Consider the following 25,784-nt stretch of genomic DNA (forward strand, 5'->3'; position numbering starts at 1 on the left):
CTGTGGAGTTAGTCACGTACTGGGATTCGTGCAAAGGAGTAAACCGCGTACTAGGATCCGTGCATCAAATTGGTTAGTCACATACTTGGGAGCCGTACATTGAAAGGAGAAATTGTCACTACAGAACAAGTCCAATTGGGTATTGGGGTAAGGATTCAACTGTAGGTTGGTAAGGTACTTGAAATTCTTTTACTTGTAACCACTTGTTGTGATAATAGTGGAATTTTGGGAGTGGTGACCTTAAAATCACCCGGTGGGGTTTTTGCCATGTAGGTTTTCTCCATTCGTAAACAAATCACCGTGTCATTTATTTTCCGCTGCATACTTTAGTTTATTGGTGATTTGTTTGTGCTACCACGTGTTTGCATGTTAATTTGATTAATTAATAACTTGGCTAATTAATCAACTTAATTCATCACAAGGGGTCAATACATTCTTGGCCTATCAAAACTTAAAACCCTACACGTCAAACGGGCTTGGGCTGAATTGGAAATTCTACAGAAAAATAAATCTACACGTGGTTCGATTGATCGAGTCTAATTTTCAATCGATCGAGCCTTGCAGATTTTGTCCAATAGATCCTGCAATCACTCAATTCCAACTTTTACAATTAAACACACTTTGAGCAAGCCTAAACCTAGACTCTATATTTTGATCATGATTTGCCAACATAATACATATTGAAGTTCTAATACATTAGTCCGTAAGGTCTTAGAACCTAACAATCTCCCCATTTGACAATCTGTTACAAAACACATTACAAAAATAAAATGCTCAAAGTTAAAAAAAGTCCATTCAAATTCAAAAAGCACTAAATACAATTCAACCTAACTACTATCTATCAGTTGTTAATGTAGACAGTAGTCACGATTGAATTAACCTGTAAATTCTTAAAACACTCAACAAACACATAAACGCATGTGTGGAAAATACAAGTAAACCAAAATTAAACTTCTTGATTTCACAAAACATAAAATAAAAGACATATATCATGAATAACATCATAATTATAAATCAATAATCAAATGTACCATATGTGAAACAAGAAACAATAAAACAACTCAACACAAAGAAAAATGTCTCTTAATGGCTCCCTCTAACATATACAACCCATAAAAATAAATACATCAAAGCAAAAAGGAAATACATCTTAAGCCAAATCCAAAAATACATCATGAAGCTCTTAGATACAAACTATAATCTCCAAAACTCCCCCTATCTCCATATGTGTATGTACTCTCCCTTTTTGTGATGAATTTTCAAATGGCAATCAAGAATCATCATCAAAAGGTGGAGCATGTGGAGTAAAACCTCTAGTATGCGCCAAATCTGCTCATAAGGCCGTAACCTCATTGAGTAAATCCAACAAAAGCTATCCATGCGCCGCCTGAACAGTCACAACCGTATCCAAAGTGGCACGTATAGAGAAATCGCTCGATGTAGACGGTGGAGGATCCACGGCAACTGTGGGGTCTACATATGTCTCAACAGAAGGATCATCGGAAGGAGGAGGCATAGATGCATCACCTATAAAAGACTCGACTCTAGGGCACTTAGAGCTTGCTTTCAACTGAGCAGTTCTTTGTCTAAGGAAGGTGGCACCTATAGGAGCTAAGATATGGACAGGTTCGGATGCGGGAAAGTCCTCTAATCCTAATTACAAAAGAATCCTATGAATGAAAACCGGAAAGAATAAACCATGTAATTTGGCACTACTCCTATGAACTTTAACACGTGAGCTAATGAAAAGAGAAGGAACTCATAGGAGCATCAGTGACAAGAGTGTACAAGAACGCACATCTCTCAATGGAAATAGTATGAAGGTAAGAGATAGGCCAAATACTATGACAAGAAATCTGGAAAAACATATAGTTGAGCTCTGTAAGCTCATGAGAAATGATATGAGGATCAGTACCCCATCTAATGAAAGTACCAGTGATGAGTGACATAATGTCATCAAGGGGAGGAGACTTTGTGTAAAGGTACACAAGCTGCTGTACCAAAGGTGCACCAAAAGCAGAGGCCACTACCTAAGGAGTAATGACATACTCTTCACCCCTTATCAAACTCTTCACAAACTGAATGTTGGAATCATCAGGAGTGGATAGAGAGGTTCGAGTAGAACTCTCTAATCAAAGCAGCCGGATGAGGATGCTCGACCTTTAAAAGTGGTAACCAACCCCTACGCTCAAAATTCCTACGAATCTCCCGATCAAGCTCATCTAAAATGACCCTACACTCAGCCCAAACAGTCCTAAAGGTATTCAGTTTCTCATAGGTTTCTTGACACTTAATGGTTCTAAACCCATATCACTCTAGAACTAAGGGGTAGAAGGGGTGGTGGTTTTCTTATTGGCTCTAGTCTTCCTAACCTTGATGCTAAGGGTTTAAAAAAATAAAAATAAAAAACAAAGAAAATACCAAGCACAAATTGCATTAGAAAGGGTTAGAGCACAAAAATCTCAATAAATAACAATCTATATGATGCATGTAATGAATGCACATATGATGCATGCTCTAATTCATTAAAATTTGTTCAATTATTCTGTATAAACCAACAATTGACTTGAACATAAAGTTTTAGTCCAAAAACGCCAAATTTGAAAAACCCAATTTCAAAAATTTAACCATATTGATCAATCAACCATTATACTAGTTACAAAATATCATATAATGATCTATCAATAACACAAGTCAATTTCACAAATTTAAGCCCAATTGAACCAATCCCCCAATTTCATAAAGTTCCAAGCCCTAAAAATTTCAATTTTTCTCAAATCACAAAATTGATCAAATTAATGCATGAGGATCATGTTTATATCATGTAAGAACAAAAACCCATTGATTAAAAATGATCAAAAACAAATGAAATAAACAAAAATCCCTAAAATAGTATGTTCAAAATTTTCAACAAAAATGCATGAAAATGTATGAAACATGTGATTTTATTGAGATATGAAAGGTATAAAAGACTTAACAATGCTTGAGGACAAAAACTTTGGAGAGATTTGTGGAAGAAAACGAAAAAAAATCAAAAGATTGGATCGGTCAAAGAGAGAAAGAGATAAAGGAGTTTGAAAAGATTTGAAAATAAAGAAGAACACATGAGGAAAAAAAAAACTTTTAAAAACACTCAGCTTTCGAATTTCGATCATTCAAATTTGAGCTTCGATTGATTGAAAAAATAGATATAATCAATCGAGCACCAATTAAGCCAGGCAGATTCAAACCAACATTTTAAGCGTAATTTCGATCAGTCGAGTAATAGCTTCGATCAATCGAAAATCTGGAAAAATGACATTTTTGAAAAACAAAGGAAATTTTATGCAATAACTACTCAAACCAACATATTTCATGAATGAAATGCATAAGTATCAGTTTAAAAGTTTTTCAAAAACACTTGAATTCAACCCAAATCTTCCAAAAACAAGATTTTCACACTTTTTGTCCCTAAAACTCAAACATTAAACATATTTTGCATCAAAATCAAGGAACTTATAATCTTGGATGACCAAAACAAATTCACACACAATATCGTGTACTAAGTTTAGTAAAGAATAACTTGTGTAGTGTGTGCAACTAGTAATAGCATACATATGAGGTGATATGTAGATAGTAATCAATCACAATTTTCACATTATTCATCACATAAGTTTGAAAGAGACTATCACCTAAGGAGTTACATCATATAACTCTCACATCTCCTAAAAAACAAGTTTTCAATCATGTAAGTTTTTTTTTTTTTTGCCTCATAATGTACACACCAATTTTATTTTATTGTTAAATTGATAGTTAAGCTAGATAATGTACACACCAATTTTATTTATTTGTGTCATCTTTATTATAGCCTAATAATATACACAACAATTTTATTTTAATCCAAAACTACACCTTATGTTCTTTTTGTGCATGTGCTACACTATCTCGAACACAAAATCTTATGATATGCACTAAGGTGTTAATAATTGGCTAGTAAACAGTGGTGAGATGGTTATTTATGCCTTTCTCATTAAATTCTAGTCCTAACAATCAAAAGTATGTGACTTCAAAATTAAGATCATGTGATCAAAAACTATAAACAACTCCCAAATAACATGCACTACATAGCTAAAACTAGCAAAATGCAGTAAAAATAAGCTTATCCAAGCTAAACAGGGTACACAGCATGTGATTTTAAGATAATAGGCCAACCTTGATTACAAATCCAAGATATATGATACAAAACACTTTTTTCTTTCCTTTCTTTTATTTTAAAAGGAATAGCAAAAAACAACCTATCATGAAATGCATGAATGTAATGCTATGCAAATCCTAAAAGTAAAAGGAAAACAAAACCGCAAAAGAAGAATGGTCACAAAGAGTATAAAGATGAAGCACAAGGACCAAAAGAGCCAAGGATGACTAGGGACACAGAATCACACCAATCACTTGACGAAGTGTTTCAAACTTACTTCTATCAAAGAGATTTGGTGAAAATGTTAGCATTCTGACGTTCAGTAGGAATATATTTAAGAGCCACAATCTTTCTTTCAACCAGATCTCTAATAAAGTGATATTTAATCTTTATGTGCTTAGTCTTAGAATGTTGAACAGGATTCTTAGAGATATCAATAGCACTAGAATTATCACAATAGACAATCATGGTGTCCTGTGATATCCCATAATCACCTAAAAACTTTTTCATCCAAAGGAGTTGTGAACAACAACTTCCAATAGTAATATATTCTGCTTCTACAGTTGACAAAGAAATTGAATTTTGTTTTTTACTCATCCAAGCAACAAGATTGGCCCCTACATAAAAACACCCACTAGTAGTGCTTTTTCTATCATCGGCATTGCTGACCCAATCTGCATTTGAGTAACCAGCAAGAGACATATTCGACTCTTTGCTATAAAACAATCCATAATCACAAGGTCCACTAACATATTTTATGATTCTTTTAATAGCATTCAAATATGAAACCTTAGGATTAGATTGAAACCTAGAACATACACCAACACTGAAAGCAATATCCCGACGACTAGTAGTTAAATACGAAAGACAACCAATCATGCTTCTATATATTGTAACATCAACAGAATCACTTGAAGGATCATTGATTAGCTTTGCATTTGCAGTCATAGGTGTTCTAGCATGTGCAGCTTTTTCAAGTCCAAATCTTTTGACAAGATTTCTAGCATACTTTGCTTTGTTGATGTAAATTCCAAAATCCGTTTGTTTCACCTGCAATACCAAGAAATAAGTTAGTTCACCGACTATACTCATTTCAAACATCTTCTTCATTTCATCTGCAAAAGATTTAGCAAGAGAATCATTAGTAGCATAAAAAATAATATCAGTTACATAAATTTGAGCTACTACAAAATAATTCTTATCCTTTCATATGAAGAGAGTAGTATCTGCAAATCATTTTTTGAATACATGCTCAGTGAGATAGGCAATTAACCTATCATACCATGTCCTAGGAGTTTGTTTCAACCTGTAAAGTGCTTTCTTCAACTTGTAGACATCATCCGGTCTGTGAGGATCAACAAAACCCTTTGGTTGTTCAACATACACCTCTTCCTGCAACATCCCATTCAAAAACGCACTCTTGACATCCATTTGATACAACTTGAAATTCAAATGACTTGCTATGGCCAAGAGTATCTTAATAGATTCCAGTCTTGCTACTGGTGCAAAAGTCTCATCAAAATCAATCCCTTCCACTTGTGTCTATCCTTGAGTAACAAGTCTAGATTTGTTTCTAATAACTGTACCATGTACATCTAACTTGTTCTTGAAAATCCACTTAGTTCCTATCACATTCACTCCCTTTGGTCTAGGAACTAACTCCCACACATCATTCCAAACAAATTGATGAAGCTCTTCATGCATAGAATTAATCCAATCAGCATCTTGAAGTGCTTCATCCACTTTCTTCAGTTAGAATTGGGATAGATAGCATGAGTAAGTAATTACATTCAAGGCTTTAGACCTTAATCTCATGTTATCATTCAGACTACCCAATATGTTTGTGACAAGGTGATTTAACTTTACTCTAGCAGATGGACCTTTGACCAAAGATGTGGAGGTACTTTTTTGTTCAGATGAAGAACTAGGCTCACTTTGTTCTTGTTGTATTTCACGAACAGGAGTGGATGGTTCTAAAACCGATGGTTCTAAAACAGCATTATTCAACAACTGTAGTTCTTCATCACTATGCTTCCCAACATAATCTTCAGGAAGAGAATCATCAACCTCCATAGTCTTTTCTTGAACCAGAGGAGTGTCTTCTGAATGAGATTTTGAACATAGTTCATCATTGATCACCATATTTGAAGACTCCATGACTATTTTAGTTCTCAGATTGTACACTCTATATGCTCTACTGGTGGAAGAATAGCCTAGAAAATATCCCTTATCACTCTTTGCATCAAACTTTCTAGATTCTCCCTATCACGTAGAACATAACAGTCATTACCAAATATCATGAATTATTTGACAACAGGCTTTTTTCCTTTCCAGAGTTCATTTAGAGTTTTCTTGGAATCAGATCTAAAATACACTCAGTTGAGTGTATGGCATGCAGTGTTAACTGCTTCTCCCTAGAAGAACTTTGGCAACTTCTTGTTATTTAGCATGACACGAGCCATTTCTTGAATAGCCCTATTCTCTCATTCCACTATTCCATTCTGTTGTAGTGTCTTGGGTGAAGAGAACTCTTGGTGAGTACCTCAATCATTGCAGAAGGTAGCTAGTTTTGTGTTCTCAAATTCTCTCCCATGATCACTTCTAATTTTGGCTATCACAATACCTTTTTCAACTTGCAATTTCTTGCACAAGTGTATCATATTTTCAGGAGCCTTGGCCCTATCTCTCAAAAGTACAACCCAAGTATATCTAATGAAATTATCCACAACAATTAAAATATACTTCTTTCCACCTAAACTCTGAACTTTGGCAGGACCCATGAAATCAATGTTTAACAACTCCAAAGGTCTTGAGGTTTGAACTTCAATTACAGACGGATGCTTGGACTTCACTTGTTTACCCATTTGACATGGTCCACATATGCACTTCTCAATCTTTTCAAATCTGGGCAAACCAATAACTGCTTCACACTTGGAGATCTTCTCTAATTGCTTGTGACTTACATATCCCAACCATTGATACCATAAGTCTACTTGATTGATCTTCACACTAAAACACTTGTTGCTTATACTTAGTGCTATACCATAACAGTTATCAGCTGTCCTAACACCAATACATATGCAGTCACCTCCTCCATCAAGTATCTCACATTCATACTTGGTAAAGAGAACATTCAGTCCATTGTTGCAATTTGACTAATGCTGAGTAAGTTGGCCTTCAACCCATTAACGTACCAGACATCTTCAAATATTGACAACCCTGGAATGTCCACAGTTCTAATGCCTCTGATCACAGATTTGCTCCCATCTCAAAAAGTGACTATCCCAATCTTTCCTTCAAAAAGTATCTTGAATAGAGCTTTATTTCCTGTCATATGCCTGGAACAACCACTATCCAAATACCTAAGATAAGAATCACGTGCCTTTAAGGTGATTAAAGCTGTATAACACACATAATTATCATCACATGTAATTATACCAAGATAATTAAGGAAATATTTAACACATGCAACAAGCCATATAATCCAAAAGTAGACAAGTTGGATTTTTAGCAAAAAGAAATTTACAGAATCCATGACAGCAGGGGTCAAGGATCAACTCTTAGATCAAAAGATCTAAAAACACAATAGCTAACCCGCTCTGATATGACTTGTAAAGTTTTTAGACCCCTTAAACACGAATTGTTTAACTTAATTATTTAGCCAAATAATTACTTAAATAAATTATTCAATTCTAGGTTAACACATATAAATCATATCATGTAAATAATGCGAAAATATAAAGAATACAACGATATGATAACTCAGGAAAACGTAACGGGTAAAAAACCTAAGGAGGATTTAACCTAGCTGTCCTCAAGGTAAAAACAGATCCACTATGAAAGAATTGAAGTTTTTACAATAAGACTTAGACCACTAACATCCTATTACTACCTTGTGTAAAAAACTTACTACCACGACCATGTGACAGCTCCAAGTCTATGGACTACTTCTTTCCTTGATCTGCATTAACCACAAGTTCTCCTACTTGTGACTTTGAGACTCCACTTGAAAGTTTCAGATCTTCTTTAAGTTCTTTAAGCAACAACTGAAGTGATCATCAATTTTTTGACACGAATCTTGATCTTGATAATCCTATGTGTGTGTATGAAGGTAAATACATTTAGATCTTACAAAAGATTCAACACACAACACTCCAAAGACCTCTAAAACGTAGTTAGAGTTTTTCCTTTTATACTTGGAGTAAAACATAAAACCCTACACATCAAAAGAGCTTGGGTTCAATTGGAAATTCTGCAGAAAAATAAATCTGCATGTGGTTCGATCGATCGAGTCTAATTTTCGATCGATCGAGCCTTGCAGATTTTGTCCAATAAATTCTACAATCACTCGATTCCAATTTTTACAATTAAACACACTTTGAGCAAGCCTAAACCTAGACTCTATATTTTAATCATGGTTTACCAACATAATACATATTGAAATTCTAATACATTAATCCCTAAGGTCTTAGAACCTAACACATAAGTAAACCATAACTCAACCCATTTAATAATTGTGCCAAAACCCCTCAACATTAACATGATCTGCTTATTAAGTGAGTTGGCAAGACGCAACTCACATAAAATGCTTAATAAATAAGTCATTTTGGGTTGACACAAACACAAGCCTTTTTATGTCATTAAATAAACATATTGTATTGGGTCAACATAAAAGTAATGAACTGCATCATTTTGGATTATTGTAGGTTAAACAGGTCATCATAAAATTTACTCATTTATAAATTGTTTTCAAGTAGGTCAGATAATTTGACATGAACCCATTCACACTAATCAATAAACACTAACCTAATGTGTCGTCCTGCGGATTATGTCAAATATTATCACCTTGCATGTAAGCATTTATGTTCCCTTTTAGCACGTTCATCAATAATTATCCTAAAGTTTTCAGCATGGCTCAAATGAGAAATAACATATTATAGCAAAAACATTTGGCGTAATAATTGGAAGTCAAGTTAATGCATATCAAGAATCACATCTCCTATAATTGATTATATTCTTCTGCTAATTTGTTTATATCTTTTTTATTTTCCTTATTTAATTAGGAGTCCTTCGATTACTAGAGGTTGGTAAACTAGATTATTTTCTTTAGCATTGTTCTTTTTCTTTCAATCTTTTATCTCCTTTTTATCTAGATCATGGATTACAACTCATTAATTTTTATCCCCTTCTTTTTTTTCTTGATCATTGCTGGACAACTCATAAATTGGAGTTGAGTCATATGGCTGACCTTGTATTCTTTCCGTTGTGTCATTCAACTATACAGGCACAAGCTTTTCCTGTCTAGCTTCAAAGTAGTCTGACTAGATTTGATCAGCAATATTTCATATTCCTCATGACTGCCACTAGCTGATCGATACTCGTGCAACTCTTCCTTGCTTTTCTTCTTATTATTTATTAGTGTCACAATTCTTACAAGTGGTCATCATTTGTTTGATTGATGCATTTTTTACTGCCCAATCTATAAGATTATATCTAATTTACTTAAAGCAATTACCACCCCGCATGAGATAAGACAAGCATAAGAAAATTAATGGTGCTAGTAATCTCCCACTAGTATTCCTGTTGCCATTGTTGTATACTATTAGGTCATTTATGGTCCGTTTGGATAGAGCTTATTGCTGAAAACTGAAAACTGAAAACTGAAAACTAAAAACTGAAAACTGAAAACACTGTACTAAAATAATTTTTAAAGGTGTGAATAGTGTCGTGAAACCCATTTTTAATAAAAAAAATTCTGTAAAATGAAGTTTGTGGGTCCCATGAACAGTACACGGGACCCACCAATGTGCTGAAAAGTCAGCAAAAGCGGGCTACTGTTTATGCACAGTGCATGAACAGTAGCTTTGTCCCCTGACCCGTACAGCAGCAGAAAAAAAACAAAAACAAAAAAACAAAACAAAACGCAAAACGCTGGACGTGGCCACAAAACGCCCCATCCAAACTCAGCCTTAATCTAAAGTTTTATGGAGTCATTTACAAATAATATGCTTATCAACACCCCATCGTGCGGAATAAAAAATTTCATGTTATTATTCCCAACCCAATACACAAATTCTCGGCATAAGGAACTTCATTTTATTATTTTCTTGATGAGCTTGAATTTCACTGCTCCAATACCCACCCATACCCACCTTGAGTTTGAGGGGTTGTTAACGTGTAATAAGTTCATGATTGTGAACTTTAGGTCAATTTTACTTGTCTTGCTTTGCACACATATTTGTACATCACACTTAACCTACTATATAAAGACACTCTTGTATATGTTATTATTTGATAAATACACTACAATTGATTCAATATATTTCTATCAAATATTTTTGTAAAACTGGGCTTGGATTTAACACTTGCAGGAAAATTCCAGGTAGTGTATCCTTAGACATTGTGACCTTCAAATTGTGGCAGTGAACTGTTCACTTTTTGTTCCTGTTGCCACCAACTATAAATCATGATCGCGAATAATATTCTTTCATGATGCCTTTCAAAAAATAATCTTTCATGATGGATGTGTTGTCTTTCTAGCTAGTACTTGTTCCTTCTGCGTCCCACAGAGGCCATGACAATATTGATTAAATACTTCTCTTTAGTGGCTTTCCTTCCTCCTTTTGGAACCTTATTCTTTTATTTTCACAGCATCAAAACAACACTTAACACACAGAGAGAGAGAGAGAGAGAGAGAGAGAGAGAGAGAGAGAGAGAGGAAAAAAAAAGAAAAAAAAGGACAGGGATGTAATGTTATGGTTCAAAACTTTCAATGCCTAAATGTACATTCACCTGACCTGAGTGTGTTCGTCAACAATCAGATGATGGGCAAAGCTTCTCTTAACACAAGCAAGACACATGTGACACATAAGACTATACCAATATGTGTCATATCATAGGCATGTGTGCGGTAGCAACATATTGAAACACTGGACCCAAACAAAATCCATGATTGAGAATTAAAAACGCACAAAAACAAGTTCCAAATGTAAGTATTACACAGGCCACTTTCTCATCATGAATTTTCTCTACATGGTGATGGAGTAAGAGTAAAAACAAAAAAGTTGATAGAGACCGAAGTGACTAATTAAGATTCTTTTAGGTGGAGTCTGTCGGATATCTGGGGTTAACTGATCGAGTTGTCAATTAGAAAAGCCCAATTAAACGAGGCCATTTCACATGGAGTTGGAGGGAGAACCCCAAGGATGTGACTAACATGACAAAACTCTTAGATCCGCACCTAGGTTTGTCATGAAAAAACAAATGTGCCTGCTTTTGCATCATATGATGGGCTTGCTGAAAGGTCATCTTGTAAGGAGTATGATAAGGATACAACTTAGGCTCTTTTTAAGCGTGCGTTTAATGTTGACTATGGCCAGAAAACATGGATTCATTTTCAAAAAGAGGATATATTCTTCTACTTTTCTCTTTGATTTGTTGTTGTTTATAAAAGATGACCCCCTCAGTAAAATGAAGTGCTAGTTTTCATTAGTGGCACACTGGCTGTGGCAAAATTGGCACCTAGCCAATGCTACAACAGCAAAAGTACAAAGCGAGTGGGATTTGATGGTCAAGCTACCACAATCGTTCGTTAATTTGCTACGTATAGTAGCATAAGACAGTGCTATACCCATATATATTACTTTCTTGGTGTAATAATCCGTATATAATTAAAAGGACGTGAAAGATTATATTACATGCATATACATCTATCGAGGCACATTTATACGTCTAGTTTGAACCCAACTAGCAAAATTACCCTTTCCTCAACAACAACAACAACAAAAAAAAAAAAAAAACTAGCAAAATTACTCCAATAATTGATTAAGTGTTGCATAAGTCCAGAGTTAAAAATTTATCAATCAGTACACCAGAGTAATAATAAAAAATAATAAAAGTACACAAGGGTTTAGTGATGATGAAGTGCTTCAAAGGAAAAACCACTTTGGGGTAAGTAGGTTTAAACAATTGATCAACAAATTCAGTTACAGTTTTATGCAATCTTGCTTGAGCAATAGTCAAGTGAACTTTTTGTTTGAGTTCGCTCGAGCGAGTCTTTCAGAAACTTGAGATCTTAAAACAGTTTCTTGACTTGACACAATAACAATATGTAACATAAACTAATTTAAGGAAAACCCTCATTTACACTTGTTTTGACACATGAATTTGCCACCACAACCTAAAACCTAACATATGAAAACATGATAAGTGATACTAGAGATAGAACAAATTTCACAACATAAGTAATACTAGAGATAGAACAAATTTCACAACATAAGTAATACTAGAGATGGAACAAATTTCACTACATGAGTTTTAAAAACAAATATGCTAACTTAATTTTAAACAAAAATAAAATAAAATTAGTTCATAAATTTATCTTCTAAAATGCTAGAATTACTACAAATTTACACTAAAAGTCTTAGCAATAGACATGACAATCAATGAGAATGGTGCTGCATCAACAATTAAAACAATAAAGAAATTGCTTAATATATATTAGATTGTGTGTAAAAGTTGGCACATAAGCTTGTAATACATATGAAGTAAAATGCATGTTATCTCTGTAAATTGTGATTGATAGATTATAAGTGGAATACTCATAGTGTGACAATGATTTTTTTTTTTAAGTTTAGCATTTTTCTATTTTTGTGGCAAGTAATCATACAAATTATCACATCATTTGTAAAATTTATGTAATAAAAGAGATTGCATCTTTAATATTTTTTGAAAATGATACGTCCTTAATTATTTCATACTAATATTAATAACAATAACGATAAATAATATATATTTTTTAAATCTTTTTAGAAGTTGGGCTAGAATAACATTTTCCTTGAACTAAAAAAAGAATGGAACTTTTTTTTTTGATACATAGAAAATTATACATTGCCACCAATAAAAGAAAAGGGTAACCTTATGGGGGGTTTTATAGTTTGGATAAGTAATCATATAATATGGGTGGAACTTGCATTCTTTTTTTCTTCTCCAAGAAAGTCCTCAAAACATTGAACCACTAGAAGTCCAAGTAAATTAAAACCCTAAACTGTTTCATTAAAAGAAAAAAAAAATTATGAGTATACCAAATAATTATTAATAACCATTTTTCTTAGTAAATTGTAAAATAGGCGTTAATAAAACCAAATATGGCAATATGAATGATTTTTAAGCAAAAAGAAATAATATAGAAAGTTTATTATTAATTTAATATATAAATCTAAAAAATAAACACTCTTAAACTTCAAAAAATGTATTGAGTAGACTCTCCTAAGAAGATTCCTATCAAATATATTCAATCATTATAATTTTATTATCAGCAATAAATTGCAGGCTACTGTACACCAGGCCTCCACTTTTTTAGTTTTTTTCCGGTGAATACTGTGCAAATTGATAGCACAAGAAAGGTGGATTGGCATTTGAACAGTTTTAGGCATTCAACAACCTCTTCTATCTGCAACCAACAAATTCCCTGATGACCAAATTGACAACACAGTAGTTGACACTGTGGGTGGGAGGTGTTTGGTGGCATTCGCATTCTTTGGGAGTTTGGGGGCTTCGCAGCAAGTAACTGTAGAAAGTAATTAAGCTCCTGTACGTGGAATGTGGACCCTTGGCTTTAAGCAACAAAGATAAGTGGGTCCCTTTTTCCACCACTTCCTTACCTTTTATCGTAGACAGCAATAAGATCAGGGTTTCATAGGGCACTTCTCCTGTGCGCTACGCCGCCAAGTGTTGGAAACCTATCCTATAGAACCAGGACCGAGCTATATTATTGCGAGGGGGGCCATGGCAAAAGATTCTAGGACAATGATGAAATGATTGACAGGAAGGAAAGTGATAAGTTTATGCGAAAGTGGCAAATAATCAGTTACAATCTCTTGTATAGAATAATTGTAAATTTGATTGCAGTTTTAAAATAAAAATTGAAATAATTATTGCACCATTCAATAGGACTTCAACGGTTGATATTAAGAGTTACAAAAGTCAATTTTAATTTTAACTTTTAAATAATTATTTTTTTTAACTCTTAACTTATTACTATTTTACTTTTACACTTTATTTTGTCACCTCTTTCGCACACAATGGTTAATTGCACATTGCAATAGCTTTTTGATATTGCACCGAATCTCAACTCCAAAAATAACTCATTCATGCTCAGATTTTAAATTATTTTTGAATGTTATATCCATAAATTAAAATTTAAAATTAATTATTTTGGGCTCCCCAAAATTAAAAATTGGCCCTAGAAGCCAATAAATACAACATGCGTCTCATTTTTGTGACTCTGCACTATGAGATCTAGTGTATCTGTATGGTGTGTGTACTGTTTTGATATTTTGCAAACTTCAATACATATTTTGTTAATTATGTTTTTATTATTTATGCAAATGGCTTTGCATTTTTAAGTTGTTTGGCTTTGGTTGTTTGTTACTTGGGACTTAAAAGTTAAAAGTATGGTTCTTTCCTTGGCAATGCTAATTTATTTTTTTTAATTCAATAAATATTTGACATATAAATAGTTGTATCACTTATATTTGATTGGTAAATTAGGGAATCCTAACCACAACAGTTTGCTTTCTCAAAAAAAAAAAAAAAGACAACAGTTTGCATTAAAAAAATTGTTTATACTGGCCCCCCATAAGGTAAAATTCTAGCTCCTTCCCTTTATAGAATGGTTATAAAGCCACTTTCTTCCTCCTTTTATTTTTATTTTAAAAAGAATCGGAAAATTATTAGATACTCCCAAAATACCATAAATGCGTACTTATTCCTCTCACATGAATGGTGTGTCCCACTAAGAAAGAAGTATGCATTTATAGTACTCTAAAAGTACACAATAATTTTCCTTAAGAATCATGATACCGCTTTCTAATAATATGGAAACTTACATAACTGAACATTCACATGTTAAGAGAATAATCACATAAAATTGTTTCATGAAATAAATTTTTAATAATTTTGTAATATATATGAAGAACCTTATAGCTCAGTTGTAACCTTTGAATAATTTCAATGGAATCGTGCACAATTGGATTCTCCCAATCCCATATATATAAACCTCTGTAAAATATGTTAGGAATTGGGCTGGTAATTTTGTAAGTCTTTGGGCTGAATTCTCATGTTCCAATCCAAAAGAGCTTTGAGCTTTGTAAAAATTGCACTTGATTTGGGATGAGCTTTGACCTTTGTAAAAATTGCACTTGATTTGGGATTTACGTAGGCCCTTTTGAATTGGGCCCGGCCTTAGGCCCATTAAATCGGCCGTAACCGAAACCTGAAATGGTTTCAATCATACACAAAAATTAGTTTGTGAAGAAGAAGCAGCGCGAAACCGAAAGCCCAGACCGTGTTGTGCGTGTGTTGTTTTAGACATTTTGCAAACTTCAAAACATATTTGTTAATTATTTAGTTCTTCTTTTTTGTTTTTTTTTATGCAAATGACTTGTATTTTTATTTTTTTAAGTTGTTTGGGACTTAAAGTCAAAAGCGCGGTTCTTTTTCTTTCCTTGACAATGCTAATTATTTTTTTAGTTAAAAAAAATATTCGACATATAATTAGATGATAAATAATTGGATGGTAAATAATTGGAAACCTTGCTACAATATTTTTTTCAAAAGAAAAATCCAAATAATTCAACAATTATTTCATCTTTTTCATTTATTGATTGGTCAAAGAATCTATTTAGAATGATAACAAAATTATTGCACAAGCCTTACAAATTGATATATCAATCATCAAACACACAACAAACAAATAATTAAAAATTTTATTTATTATATTTTTTATGTGCACCAATCACATTTATTGTCATATAAGTTTTTAAATATTTTGTAGTAAAACTAGTAGTAGTTATTGTGGGGTGTAAAGGAACCCAAGTGGGCATTTGGGCCCTTTGGGCTCTAGCAAGGAGGGTCAATATGTTCTTGGGCTAAGAACTTGTTAGTACTGCGGATCGGCCCATACGCCGAGGGTCCGATGACACATCCGAGGGTGAGTTTCTCCTCGGACAGACCCAAGAAAACTCGTAGATTCAGTACAAAGGTCAAGGCAGAACTCTAGAAAGACTGTTGGTTAAGAGGGGGAAGCCCTGAACCTCTTGGATACACCGATGTTAGAAAGGTATCATGAGCCAAGGCTGCCACCTCCACATTAAAGACTCTGCACTTACCTCCCTGGCCGCATTAATGGGGAAGTGACTCGTAAACAGTAGAACTGAAACTTCTGGTCACTATTCAAAGGCACTAAGAAGAGAAATATCTAGTGGGAGGAGGTTTGAGCAACACGTGGATAAAGTATCAGGAAAAGAAGTATTTAAGGGGAATGAATGCCAAAGAAAAGGGGGGCCAAGAAAGAAAGAAAGAAATTAAGAATTGTAATCTTTGAGAAAGAAAGAGAAATAATATAGAGAGGGTCCTCGGCTTACGTCCGAGGAGGTCTATTTACAATTATCGTTTATTATTTACAAGTGTTTGTAACTTTTAGCCTGTTATCAAGTTCTCAGTACTTCTAACCTAGGTTTCAAGCCCACACTCTACAAATTTCATTGTTTAAGGCTCATTGGGCCTGAGCCGGTAGTTGTCTTTGGGTCCAGGTGCAATTGTGCACTTACAGTTATTTTATTTTATTTATTTATTATGATATTGATATCACAATAATTACGTTTAATTCATTGTCACATTAGTTTACAAACTTTGAGTAAATTAGTAGCAACTTTAGCATTTTCCTTGTTGATCTTTTGTTAATACTAATTAAATGCTAGTTTTCATTTTTAAAAAAATTGTTTATATAACCCCACAAAAGGTAAAATCCTAGCTCTGTCCCTCTATAGAATGGTTATAAATCCACTTTCTTCCTCCTTTTATTTTTTTTATTTTTTTATTTTAAGGATCATGAAGCCACTTTCTAATAATATGGAGTCTCACATAATTGAAAATTCACATGTTAAGAGAATGGTCACATAAAATATCTTCTCACTAGTTTTGTAACATGTGTCAAGAGTTTTATAACTCAATTGACACTTTCTAATATTTTCAACGAAATCATTCTACGATTGAATTCTCCCTCTTCCTACTTTCAAATTATATATACATATATATATAAACCATTTTAAGAAATTTTTTATGCAAAAATGATTAACTATTTTAATAAGTTTTTCAATTCTCTATAAAAAAAAAAAATTCAAAATGGATTAATGTATGAGGGTACCTTTTAACATCTAAGTTACGAATTGGACTGGTAACTTTGCAGGTCTTTGGGCTGATTTCTTGTGTACCAATCTAAAACAGGTTTTAGCTATGTAAGGATTGCATTTGTTTTGGGATTTATGTCGGCCCCTTCTAAATTGGGCCTTGGCATTGGACCCATTAAACCACTATATAAATGCATAGGGCCGTAAGCGAAACCGGAAACGGTTACAATCACACACACAAAAATTAGCTTGTGGAGAAGAAGAAGCGCGAAACCGAAAGCTCAGAAGAAATGGCGGGAAATGATCCTCAGAGGCAGCTCCTAACCCTAATTCGCGATTTCGCATCTGAAAAATCGCAAGGAGGTACGAATTAACTTCCGTTTGGTTCTCGAGAAAGTGTTCGCGAAAAAAAAAAAAAACTCGGAATCTCATTCTTTTCTATTCTGGTTTCGATTTTTCAAATTTACATTACAAACTATTTAAAGTAAGCTAATTACTCGAATTAGGCACAGAAAATTGTAATGAGTTTATTTTCATGTCCCGAACAATATAGATCTAAGAACTAAAAGGTTAAATTCTTCGATCTTCCTACATTTTCTTGGCAATCAAACATATGCTTTGGATTTTCTTATTTCGTTCCAAACATATGCAGAGCGAAGAGTAGTTGGCTTGAAAAAGCGAATCGAAGAACTTCGATATGAGCTCGACACAGCAAATGCGGAGCTTGAAGATGCCAAGCGCGCAAAAGAAACCGCTGAGCAAGAGCTTAAAGGCTATGAAGTTGAATTGACTATGAACGAAGCTTCGATTCAAGCCCTAGAGGTTTTGTTTTGCTCTGGATTTCGTGTCAATTTGTCGTTGAATTTCCTCTCAGTTAGATCAAGTTTAGGTCGAATTAATTTCAATGCAATTGCTCTTAATTTCTTTCAGGCAAGGATTTCTCTGATTCAGGACGAAGTATCCACCATTGGATATGATGTGGAAGCTCTGAAGGTACTGATAAAGCTTTTTATTTTTGTGTGTAATTTGAACTTTTTTTCCCTGATAAAGCTAACTTGAATTCTGTTTTCTTCAATTGAACCTTGATGTATGGGAAAATGTGATTGGATCTTCCAAAGAATACTGAAGGAGCCTTGCGGTATAGTATTGTCATCCTATACTTGATTTTTCTTTTTGAGTATGGAATCGTTGTTGTAGTGTAACACAAATTTGGCTTTCATGCATTTATCTCTACTGCTCTTATTGTCCATGCAGAGATGAGTTTATAAGCCAAATGGTTGAGCTCAACGCTAGGATAAGGTTGGTTTTGTACTCTCGCTTACGCAGATCTCAGCGTTTTACTCTTTGAACAATATAGCTGAGTCAGCTGACCAGTGCTTGACATACAATCTTGATTCCTGGCAATGATTCCATATGGAATATGAAGCGTTTAAGTGCACGTGCATAGGATTCTCTTTTAAATGGATATTGCAGAATGTAAAGAAAGGAAATCCCTAGAAAAATTTGGGTGTTGTATCTGTTGTCAAAATGGTGGTGAGTGACACAGCATGGCATGGGCCTACCTTTTGAAATAGTGTAGTACTTGTAAGCGATATTCAATTTTCAAGAGAATAGATATAGGCATATAGCAAGTGAGTAAGCTTTTTAATGCATTAGAATATGTACTGCCCCATGCTGGTGTCCATTGTACTTATGTCCCATTTAGGCGTTAACTGCATTGTACTTATGTCCATTGTATTTATGCTTTGTTTCTTATTCTTTTGCTTGCCTATATCGACTAATACCTTTATTGTTATTATACTTTATCAATTAGAACATATCATTATCCTCATTACAGGATCTTGATGATCCTACAACCTTGCACCAAGAAATCAAAAAGCCTCTTATATCTACTGATTTAGTACAAGATACTGGAAAACAACTTGCTATATTATTGGCATGAAGATTTTGAGATTCTTGCTGTTCTTAGAGATAGTATTCAATAAAAACTCATTTTTGGATTCTACGGACCTTGATGTAGTATAGAAGAAAGTGTGCAGAGCGTTATAAAATATATCTAGCATATTCTGATTTCTGTGATCATATTACTGCTTGTTAATACAGGAAATTTCACCAAGAGACAATGACTTGTGATGTACACCATGAAAATTATGTTGGAATGGCAACAGGTGATAGCTTTGGAACAATTTTTCAGTTTAATATTATCATGGAAATTGATTTTGCAATTCCTGGCATTGATGTTTGTTAACAAAAAAATAAATCAGGGCATTCGCCTTTTTGTATTGTTTCTGTGGTATGATCATGCAGCATGTGCCTTTTATTAGAAAAAAAAAAAAGGCATAATGGGCTTCCCATTTCCCAATTAGTCTCAAGTATATAGGTTAAAATCCAAAAACTTCCGTGAATTGAACTGATTTGTTGGTTTCTGATTTTTCATAGTTCAACACAAATCAATTCTACATTTCTGCATCTTGGAAGCTGAAGTTTGCAAACACTTGTTGAATAATTAAATTTCTGTTATAGAATGGTAAACTGCTATTGATTGACAGTGTCCTGTCAAATTACTAAGGAAGCATATTGGTAATTTTGGAGACCCATTAGCTAATATAAATATGAAACCTCAAGTCAATCATTTTAGCTAACGTTTTGCTCATTGCATATACGAAGGAGCTTTTCTATGTCTCTTCCTGACCCCCATGTCATTTTTTCCATTTTATTCTTCCCTCCCTATCTCCTCTTTGTTTTCTAACTGAATCTTTCTCGCGTAGAATTACTTACATTGATTCATGTTGTTAGCTAGAAACTGAGGAGCTTGTAACTTATTTCAGAAACTGAAGACAAACCCGTAACGGAAGTCACTGAAGTTGATCCAAAGTCTTCTGAGGACACATTGGCCCATATAATATCTCAAACAACAAAAGAGGAAGAAGAATTCCAAGCAGAGCTGAATTTTCAAAAGCAGGTGAGAAGTTAGTCCTCTGCATAAAAGTTCTACAGTATAATGCATTTTTCGAAAGGTCTAGACTTTACATCTCTTATTCCTTTCTCATTTGACATCTTGATGAACCCCAAGGGGTGTAATCAGCCAGGGATCATGCCTTGCAAAGCGGAGGTTACTAGTTTAATTCTCCACTACCCCATCCCATTGGGGCTAAAACTTATTTTAGATAGAGAGAGAGATCTTGTTGAAATTTTCTGTAAAAAATACTTAAATTATCTGTGACTCCTGCAGGTCCAGCAGGATTTGATTGATTTTGAGAAGAAGGTGTCTCTGATGGAAGTGATAATGAAAGTAAGGAAAGCGGTAGATGACATAACAATATATCCTTATCAAAACTATACGTTGGGTACTACCTTTTGAAAGGTCACTAACTGTTTAATAATTTTTTTTTTTTTTATAAGAACTGTTTAATAATTTATGAGAACCAAAGATAAAATTGTATCATAAAGAAAACAGTCAAGCTCATATGTACAAACAACATTACAACTGGTAGCAAAGAGATATTTAGCTTGCAACTAACTGACAGTAAAAGGGCTTCATTAAAAAATCTTGACACCGTTATTAATTTTTTCATTTTCCTTATTCTCATCCCGTTTTTATTTTTATTTTCTGGGTCACCCAGCAACCAGAAGAGCAATAATGTTTAATATATAGTATAGAATTGGGAAAATGTGCTTGCTTTCTTTCATCTGAGCTATTTTTTTTGTGCTTCAACTAACATAGTTAACGAGCCCAACTAGCCAAGAATGTTTCTTTGACTGTAAACACGCAGAGTGATGAATTGGAATTTAAGTTTGCTTCACTCAGAGAGGAGTTGCAGAGGAGTTGTATTTGTCCGAGTTGTCATTTAGATAATGTGGAGGCTCTGAGTGGATTTGATCAGGTAGACGAGGCAAACTGATCCTTTGTAAGTAGTCTACTTGCCATTACTGCATTTATAGTGTTGATCTTATCAAATATGTACTGCAATTGCGCACTCGAGGGTCTACACATTCATTTACTTACTGTTCATATAGAAGTTGAGTAAAACCCCTGCGTTCCAGGGAAGATGCGACTGCCCATTTTGTACAAAAGATAATAATAGGAGGAAAAAAAATGCTAATTGTTTGGAAATGCTTTATGTTTTAAAGCTTCATTCAAATTCTATCAAGCTTATTTCCATAAACACTTCAAAGAATCCTAATTTTCACACCCTCATACCTTTGTTTTGCTAGATAATTCCCTGCTAACTTAATATTTCCCTCCCCCCTAACCCCCCCCCCCCCCCCCCCCCCAAAAAAAATAAATAAATAAATAAATCAAAATGCTTTACTTTTTATCTATCAGATCTAATTTTCATTTCGAACAAATAATAATCCCAAAGAAAACCGAGAAAATTAGGACTATGAGACAACGACATATCTCACGAAGCCAGCCTGCAGCTACATAGGCCAGCTGTATCCATTCTCATCCGTTTCATTTACATTTTTGGACTTGTATTGACGATGGTTCAATATCATTTACATTCAACAATAGGAATGTTGATTTCGTCACTTCATCATGAGACAGCTCCTGCAATAAATACAATAATTATAATGATAATGACATGACAACACTTTCATTATGGCCACAAGTTTAAAAACTCCATAAATGACTCAATTTACTGAAATTTATGTACAAGTAGAATTTCCAGATAATCAGTACTATCAGGTAGAACTTACAATTAGTTTGGGGGGTCTTATGGTGGGAAAAATGGTGTGCAGTGCAACAACTCCTGGACTGGTAGACTTAACATCTTGACCTGTGTAGAGAATAGGCCAGAAACGGGTCGATGGTCGGAGAACTTGCTTTCACTGCGAAAATAGGATATTTGCTTTATCCCTCTCCCATACCATAGAATTCTATCACACCTGCCATTACATGATCTCGCCTCATACATTGTTCTAGCAAAGTAATTTTTTTAAAGAAATTGCCACTAATATTGTAAATTATGACAATTGACAATGAAGATGGAAATTCATTTCAGGTCAAACTATCACTTGCAACCTAGGACTGGGTCAATCATGGTCATATGGCCTTGAGACAGTTCAAATTTTAAGCAAAAACTGTGATTGATAAGAGCAATGTTAGGGATACAAAAAATTTTGACAATTACTGACATGATAAGTTGTGATTGCAAAGTAACATCATTGGATTGATTATTAGCATCAATCACAGCATACTATCTCTTGTGAAAAAAGATAGTAAAAAAATTCTCTCCAGACTTATTGGATTGATAATTATACCATGCTGGAGTCCTTTGCTTCTCTCCTGCTTTGCTTGGAAGGCCACCTGAGTACCGGTTGTGATTTGAGGAAGAATACTTGTATGTAGGTGCAAAATCTATATCTCCCTCCTGCCAACCCTGAAATACTCTTGCATCTTTTTGTTCCCTCCGAAGCTGATCAAACTCTTGCAATGCTTTCCAGTCTTGCTTCTTTATCAGCTGCCTTGCAAAACTGTCCTCCAAGCATAGTCTATAGTTGAGATCCCCGAACCAGAATATCTGGCTATTCCACAGACATAATACATTTCAATTTATTAAAGATCAAAAATTTTGTTCAGCCTATATCATATAACTTTAACATTCTTCATCCTCTTCAAATTATCTTTTTATTAAGGTGTTGAATTTTAATATTTACTTGGAATTCGAAATAGAAGTTTGATACTGAAAATATTTTTGAATGTTGAATAAGATTTGAAATGTAAAGATGTTACTGTATAACAGTAATGTGATGCGATTAGCGTTAAGATCTTGTTGAAATCCAATTTCTTCCTTAGTACAAGCCCAACAAATATCAAAGTAGATGAAGAATTTTATGGTCGTACTATTGACAAAAACTAAGCTTGTCAAAAAAATTTGATCTTAAGAAGGATTGAAATTCAAAATCATAATTTTTAGACCTAAAAATACCGAACACCAACATTGAACAAAACAATATAAAATCTTATTGCTTATTTGTTTGGAGTAGGACCACTTACTCATGTCCCATGATATTAAGAGGGGGTGAACTATTATCAGTTTTAGCTGCTTGAGGGAAAGAAGTTCGCCTGAAAATCTCCGAGACTTGGTGATTCCTTCGGATTTCATCACCCTTTTTCTCACCAGAAGCCAAGTGAGCAGCAATGAAGCAAAAACTAGTTCCTTCAATTGACATGCTAACAGAAACCGCACCTTTGTTTCCCAAATAACCCATGATGCCACAAGCCACTGAACAAACTTTCACATTCGAAACGCAAAACTTCCTAAGCAATTCCCTCTTCATCCACACGCTTACAAAGACCCCAACCATCTTCTTGCTTGCCATTAGCTTGTACTTGCTGTTCCCGTTTAGCTTTTCACTTTGATTCCTTGATCTCTCTCTTGTTGGAGTCCCAATTCGGCCGCCAACACTGCTCCTCTTTTTCCAATTGGGACTCCCTGCGTAGTGGTAATTGTCACTTGAGATTATATTCAACATCGGTGTCAACCAAGGGGATCCATATTTGTTATTGAGAGTTTTTCCTATAAGCATGTTCCAATTTGTAGCTTCGGTTGGATCTTCGGCTCCTATTACATTTAGGGTCTTTAATGGTACAATCTCTTGAAATCTGCAAGAGGAATTTTCTTTGCTGTCAAATGAGTTCCTTTTTCTGACATAAGAGATTAAACAGAGATAGATATGTACATACATAAGGACATTAAGATGACCCGTTCAATTATTACATACCCAAGAACGTACATGTCCGCAGCATCCTTGAGATTCAACCACTCATCCAAATCTACAGCTAGACTACCTACAGGAGATCTTCCAGCAACATTCCACGTACCAACAAAGATTCTGAAGTGCGCAGAGAGATATTTATCACACAAAGTTTTTTTTTTTTTTTTTTGTGTGGTTTATTTCTTAATTTGAACTTAAAAATAAAAGTCTCACCTTAATTCATTGATTGAAATGGTTGGATCCATTTCCCTTGACCGAAGGAGAACATTGTCCAGGTAATCATCACTCTCATCCTCAACTTCATATGCAAGAGAATTCAGTAATTTTGAAACAAAATACAATTGAAAGCCATGAAACTTAGAAGGAAAAAAGAGGTAGAAGAATAAGAAGAAGTAGTTAACCTGAATCTTCACTCAGATGAAATGGGTCGGCTCTTTTTTTCTTCCTCTTGAACCATTTGCTAAGCCTCCGAGTTTTCGACTTCTGGTTCTCAATATCCATAGTTCACAAACAAAACAATCTAGTCCATGCATGCCATATAATAATCACAAGAAGATGGAGTAGATATGCCTTGCGAGAATTTTCGAATCTTCCTTACTTGAAAGCCGTTCAAAATTGAGCATAACTGCTAGTTTCATCATATTCAACATTACCACTAAATTTTCCTGGGTTTTGGTGTGGATAGCATCGTTGAGCCAATCGCCTTATGTGAGAGATAAAAAGAAAGAGGCAAAGCCAAGCAGGAAGCTTGTACGTTATGTATTTCCACAGCACGCGATAACCCCGAGAGAGGCCTTCATTTTGAGAGCAAATCAATGTTAAAGTCAAAGCTTGTTGGACCAAACTTGTAACCCCATATATCATTTCATGGTGAAGTTCCAATGACTGGTTCAGAGAAGGAAAAACCGCAAAAAGATAGTGGCCTCACAAAACTTTTTTTATTTTCATTTTCTTTCGATAATTTGGATTTTTAGACGTTAGGTGGTGCTGGTCACGTATGTCTCATGGATTTTTACGTGACTAGATTATTAAGTCAAACAATCTAGTATAGGCATGGGTTGCCCTCTAGAGTACTGGACCACTGAGAAAAGCTATCATAATTCATATGCACATTTATTGGATGCACCTTCTCCTACTCAATACTCCATCTCTCCATCAAACAAATAATAATCATGCAAGGATTAGAGCTGTAAGATATATATAGAACTTTGGTAGTAGTGCTTGTTGGTATTGTGTTGTTCAAAGTATAGTTTTATCCGAAGAGTTTTAGTAGTAAAGCTTTTGAATTCTAATTGTGGAATATGTTAAATGGTGCTTGATTGCACTTGTTAGGTCGAATTCTAATTATGGAATATGTTAATTGGTGCTTGATTGCACTTGATTGATCATTAATATCAGGTTCAATGCTATTTTAGCTAAATTGACCTCTAGTTTTGTTACTTTAGCTAATCTATTACATACAACAACTACATCACTCTCTATACACTATTTTTATTCTATTTAACTCTCTACAAATATATCTTTTTTATTCCTCTACTCCTCCAAAATCAACCCAAATCAGTTACTAAAAATATAAAAATAAAAATAAAATCAACCCAAATCTATTGTGGCCAACAACCTTCGCAGCATGATTTGTCATGGCCAACATCGAAAAAGAGGTATGTTAGAATTTCAACTTATAGTATCCACTCTATAAT

At 34.2% G+C, this 25,784-nt stretch overlaps 2 protein-coding genes across 3 annotated transcripts; one reads left to right on the plus strand and one right to left on the minus strand.

The window, feature by feature from the left end:
* Positions 1 to 17,585: 17,585 nt before the first annotated feature.
* Positions 17,586 to 21,535, plus strand: LOC142636001 (uncharacterized). The gene is made up of 9 exons (XM_075810063.1): positions 17,586 to 17,727; positions 18,017 to 18,186; positions 18,295 to 18,357; positions 18,483 to 18,502; positions 18,619 to 18,663; positions 19,468 to 19,532; positions 20,193 to 20,326; positions 20,597 to 20,685; positions 21,134 to 21,535. The coding sequence occupies exons 1-9, from the start codon at positions 17,655 to 17,657 to the stop codon at positions 21,264 to 21,266; spliced, it is 792 nt and encodes a 263-aa protein (XP_075666178.1). The 5' UTR covers positions 17,586 to 17,654; the 3' UTR covers positions 21,267 to 21,535.
* Positions 21,536 to 21,662: 127 nt separating this feature from the next.
* Positions 21,663 to 25,038, minus strand: LOC142636009 (type I inositol polyphosphate 5-phosphatase 5-like). Of its 2 annotated transcripts, none has more exons than XM_075810079.1 (7): positions 24,489 to 25,038; positions 24,301 to 24,385; positions 24,106 to 24,204; positions 23,366 to 23,974; positions 22,630 to 22,893; positions 22,066 to 22,254; positions 21,663 to 21,916 (listed from the first exon to the last, which is right to left on the minus strand). In XM_075810079.1, exons 1-6 carry the CDS (start codon positions 24,586 to 24,588, stop codon positions 22,083 to 22,085), a joined length of 1,329 nt encoding a protein of 442 aa, XP_075666194.1. In that variant the 5' UTR covers positions 24,589 to 25,038; the 3' UTR covers positions 21,663 to 21,916; positions 22,066 to 22,082. The 2 variants fall into 2 exon arrangements, with proteins under 2 accessions (XP_075666194.1, XP_075666188.1); XM_075810073.1 differs by having other exon boundaries at positions 24,094 to 24,204; positions 24,489 to 25,035.
* Between the last annotated feature and the right edge of the window lie 746 nt (positions 25,039 to 25,784).

Source organism: Castanea sativa, chromosome 1, assembly GCF_040712315.1.
Source record: "Castanea sativa cultivar Marrone di Chiusa Pesio chromosome 1, ASM4071231v1".
Lineage (NCBI taxonomy): Eukaryota > Viridiplantae > Streptophyta > Magnoliopsida > Fagales > Fagaceae > Castanea > Castanea sativa.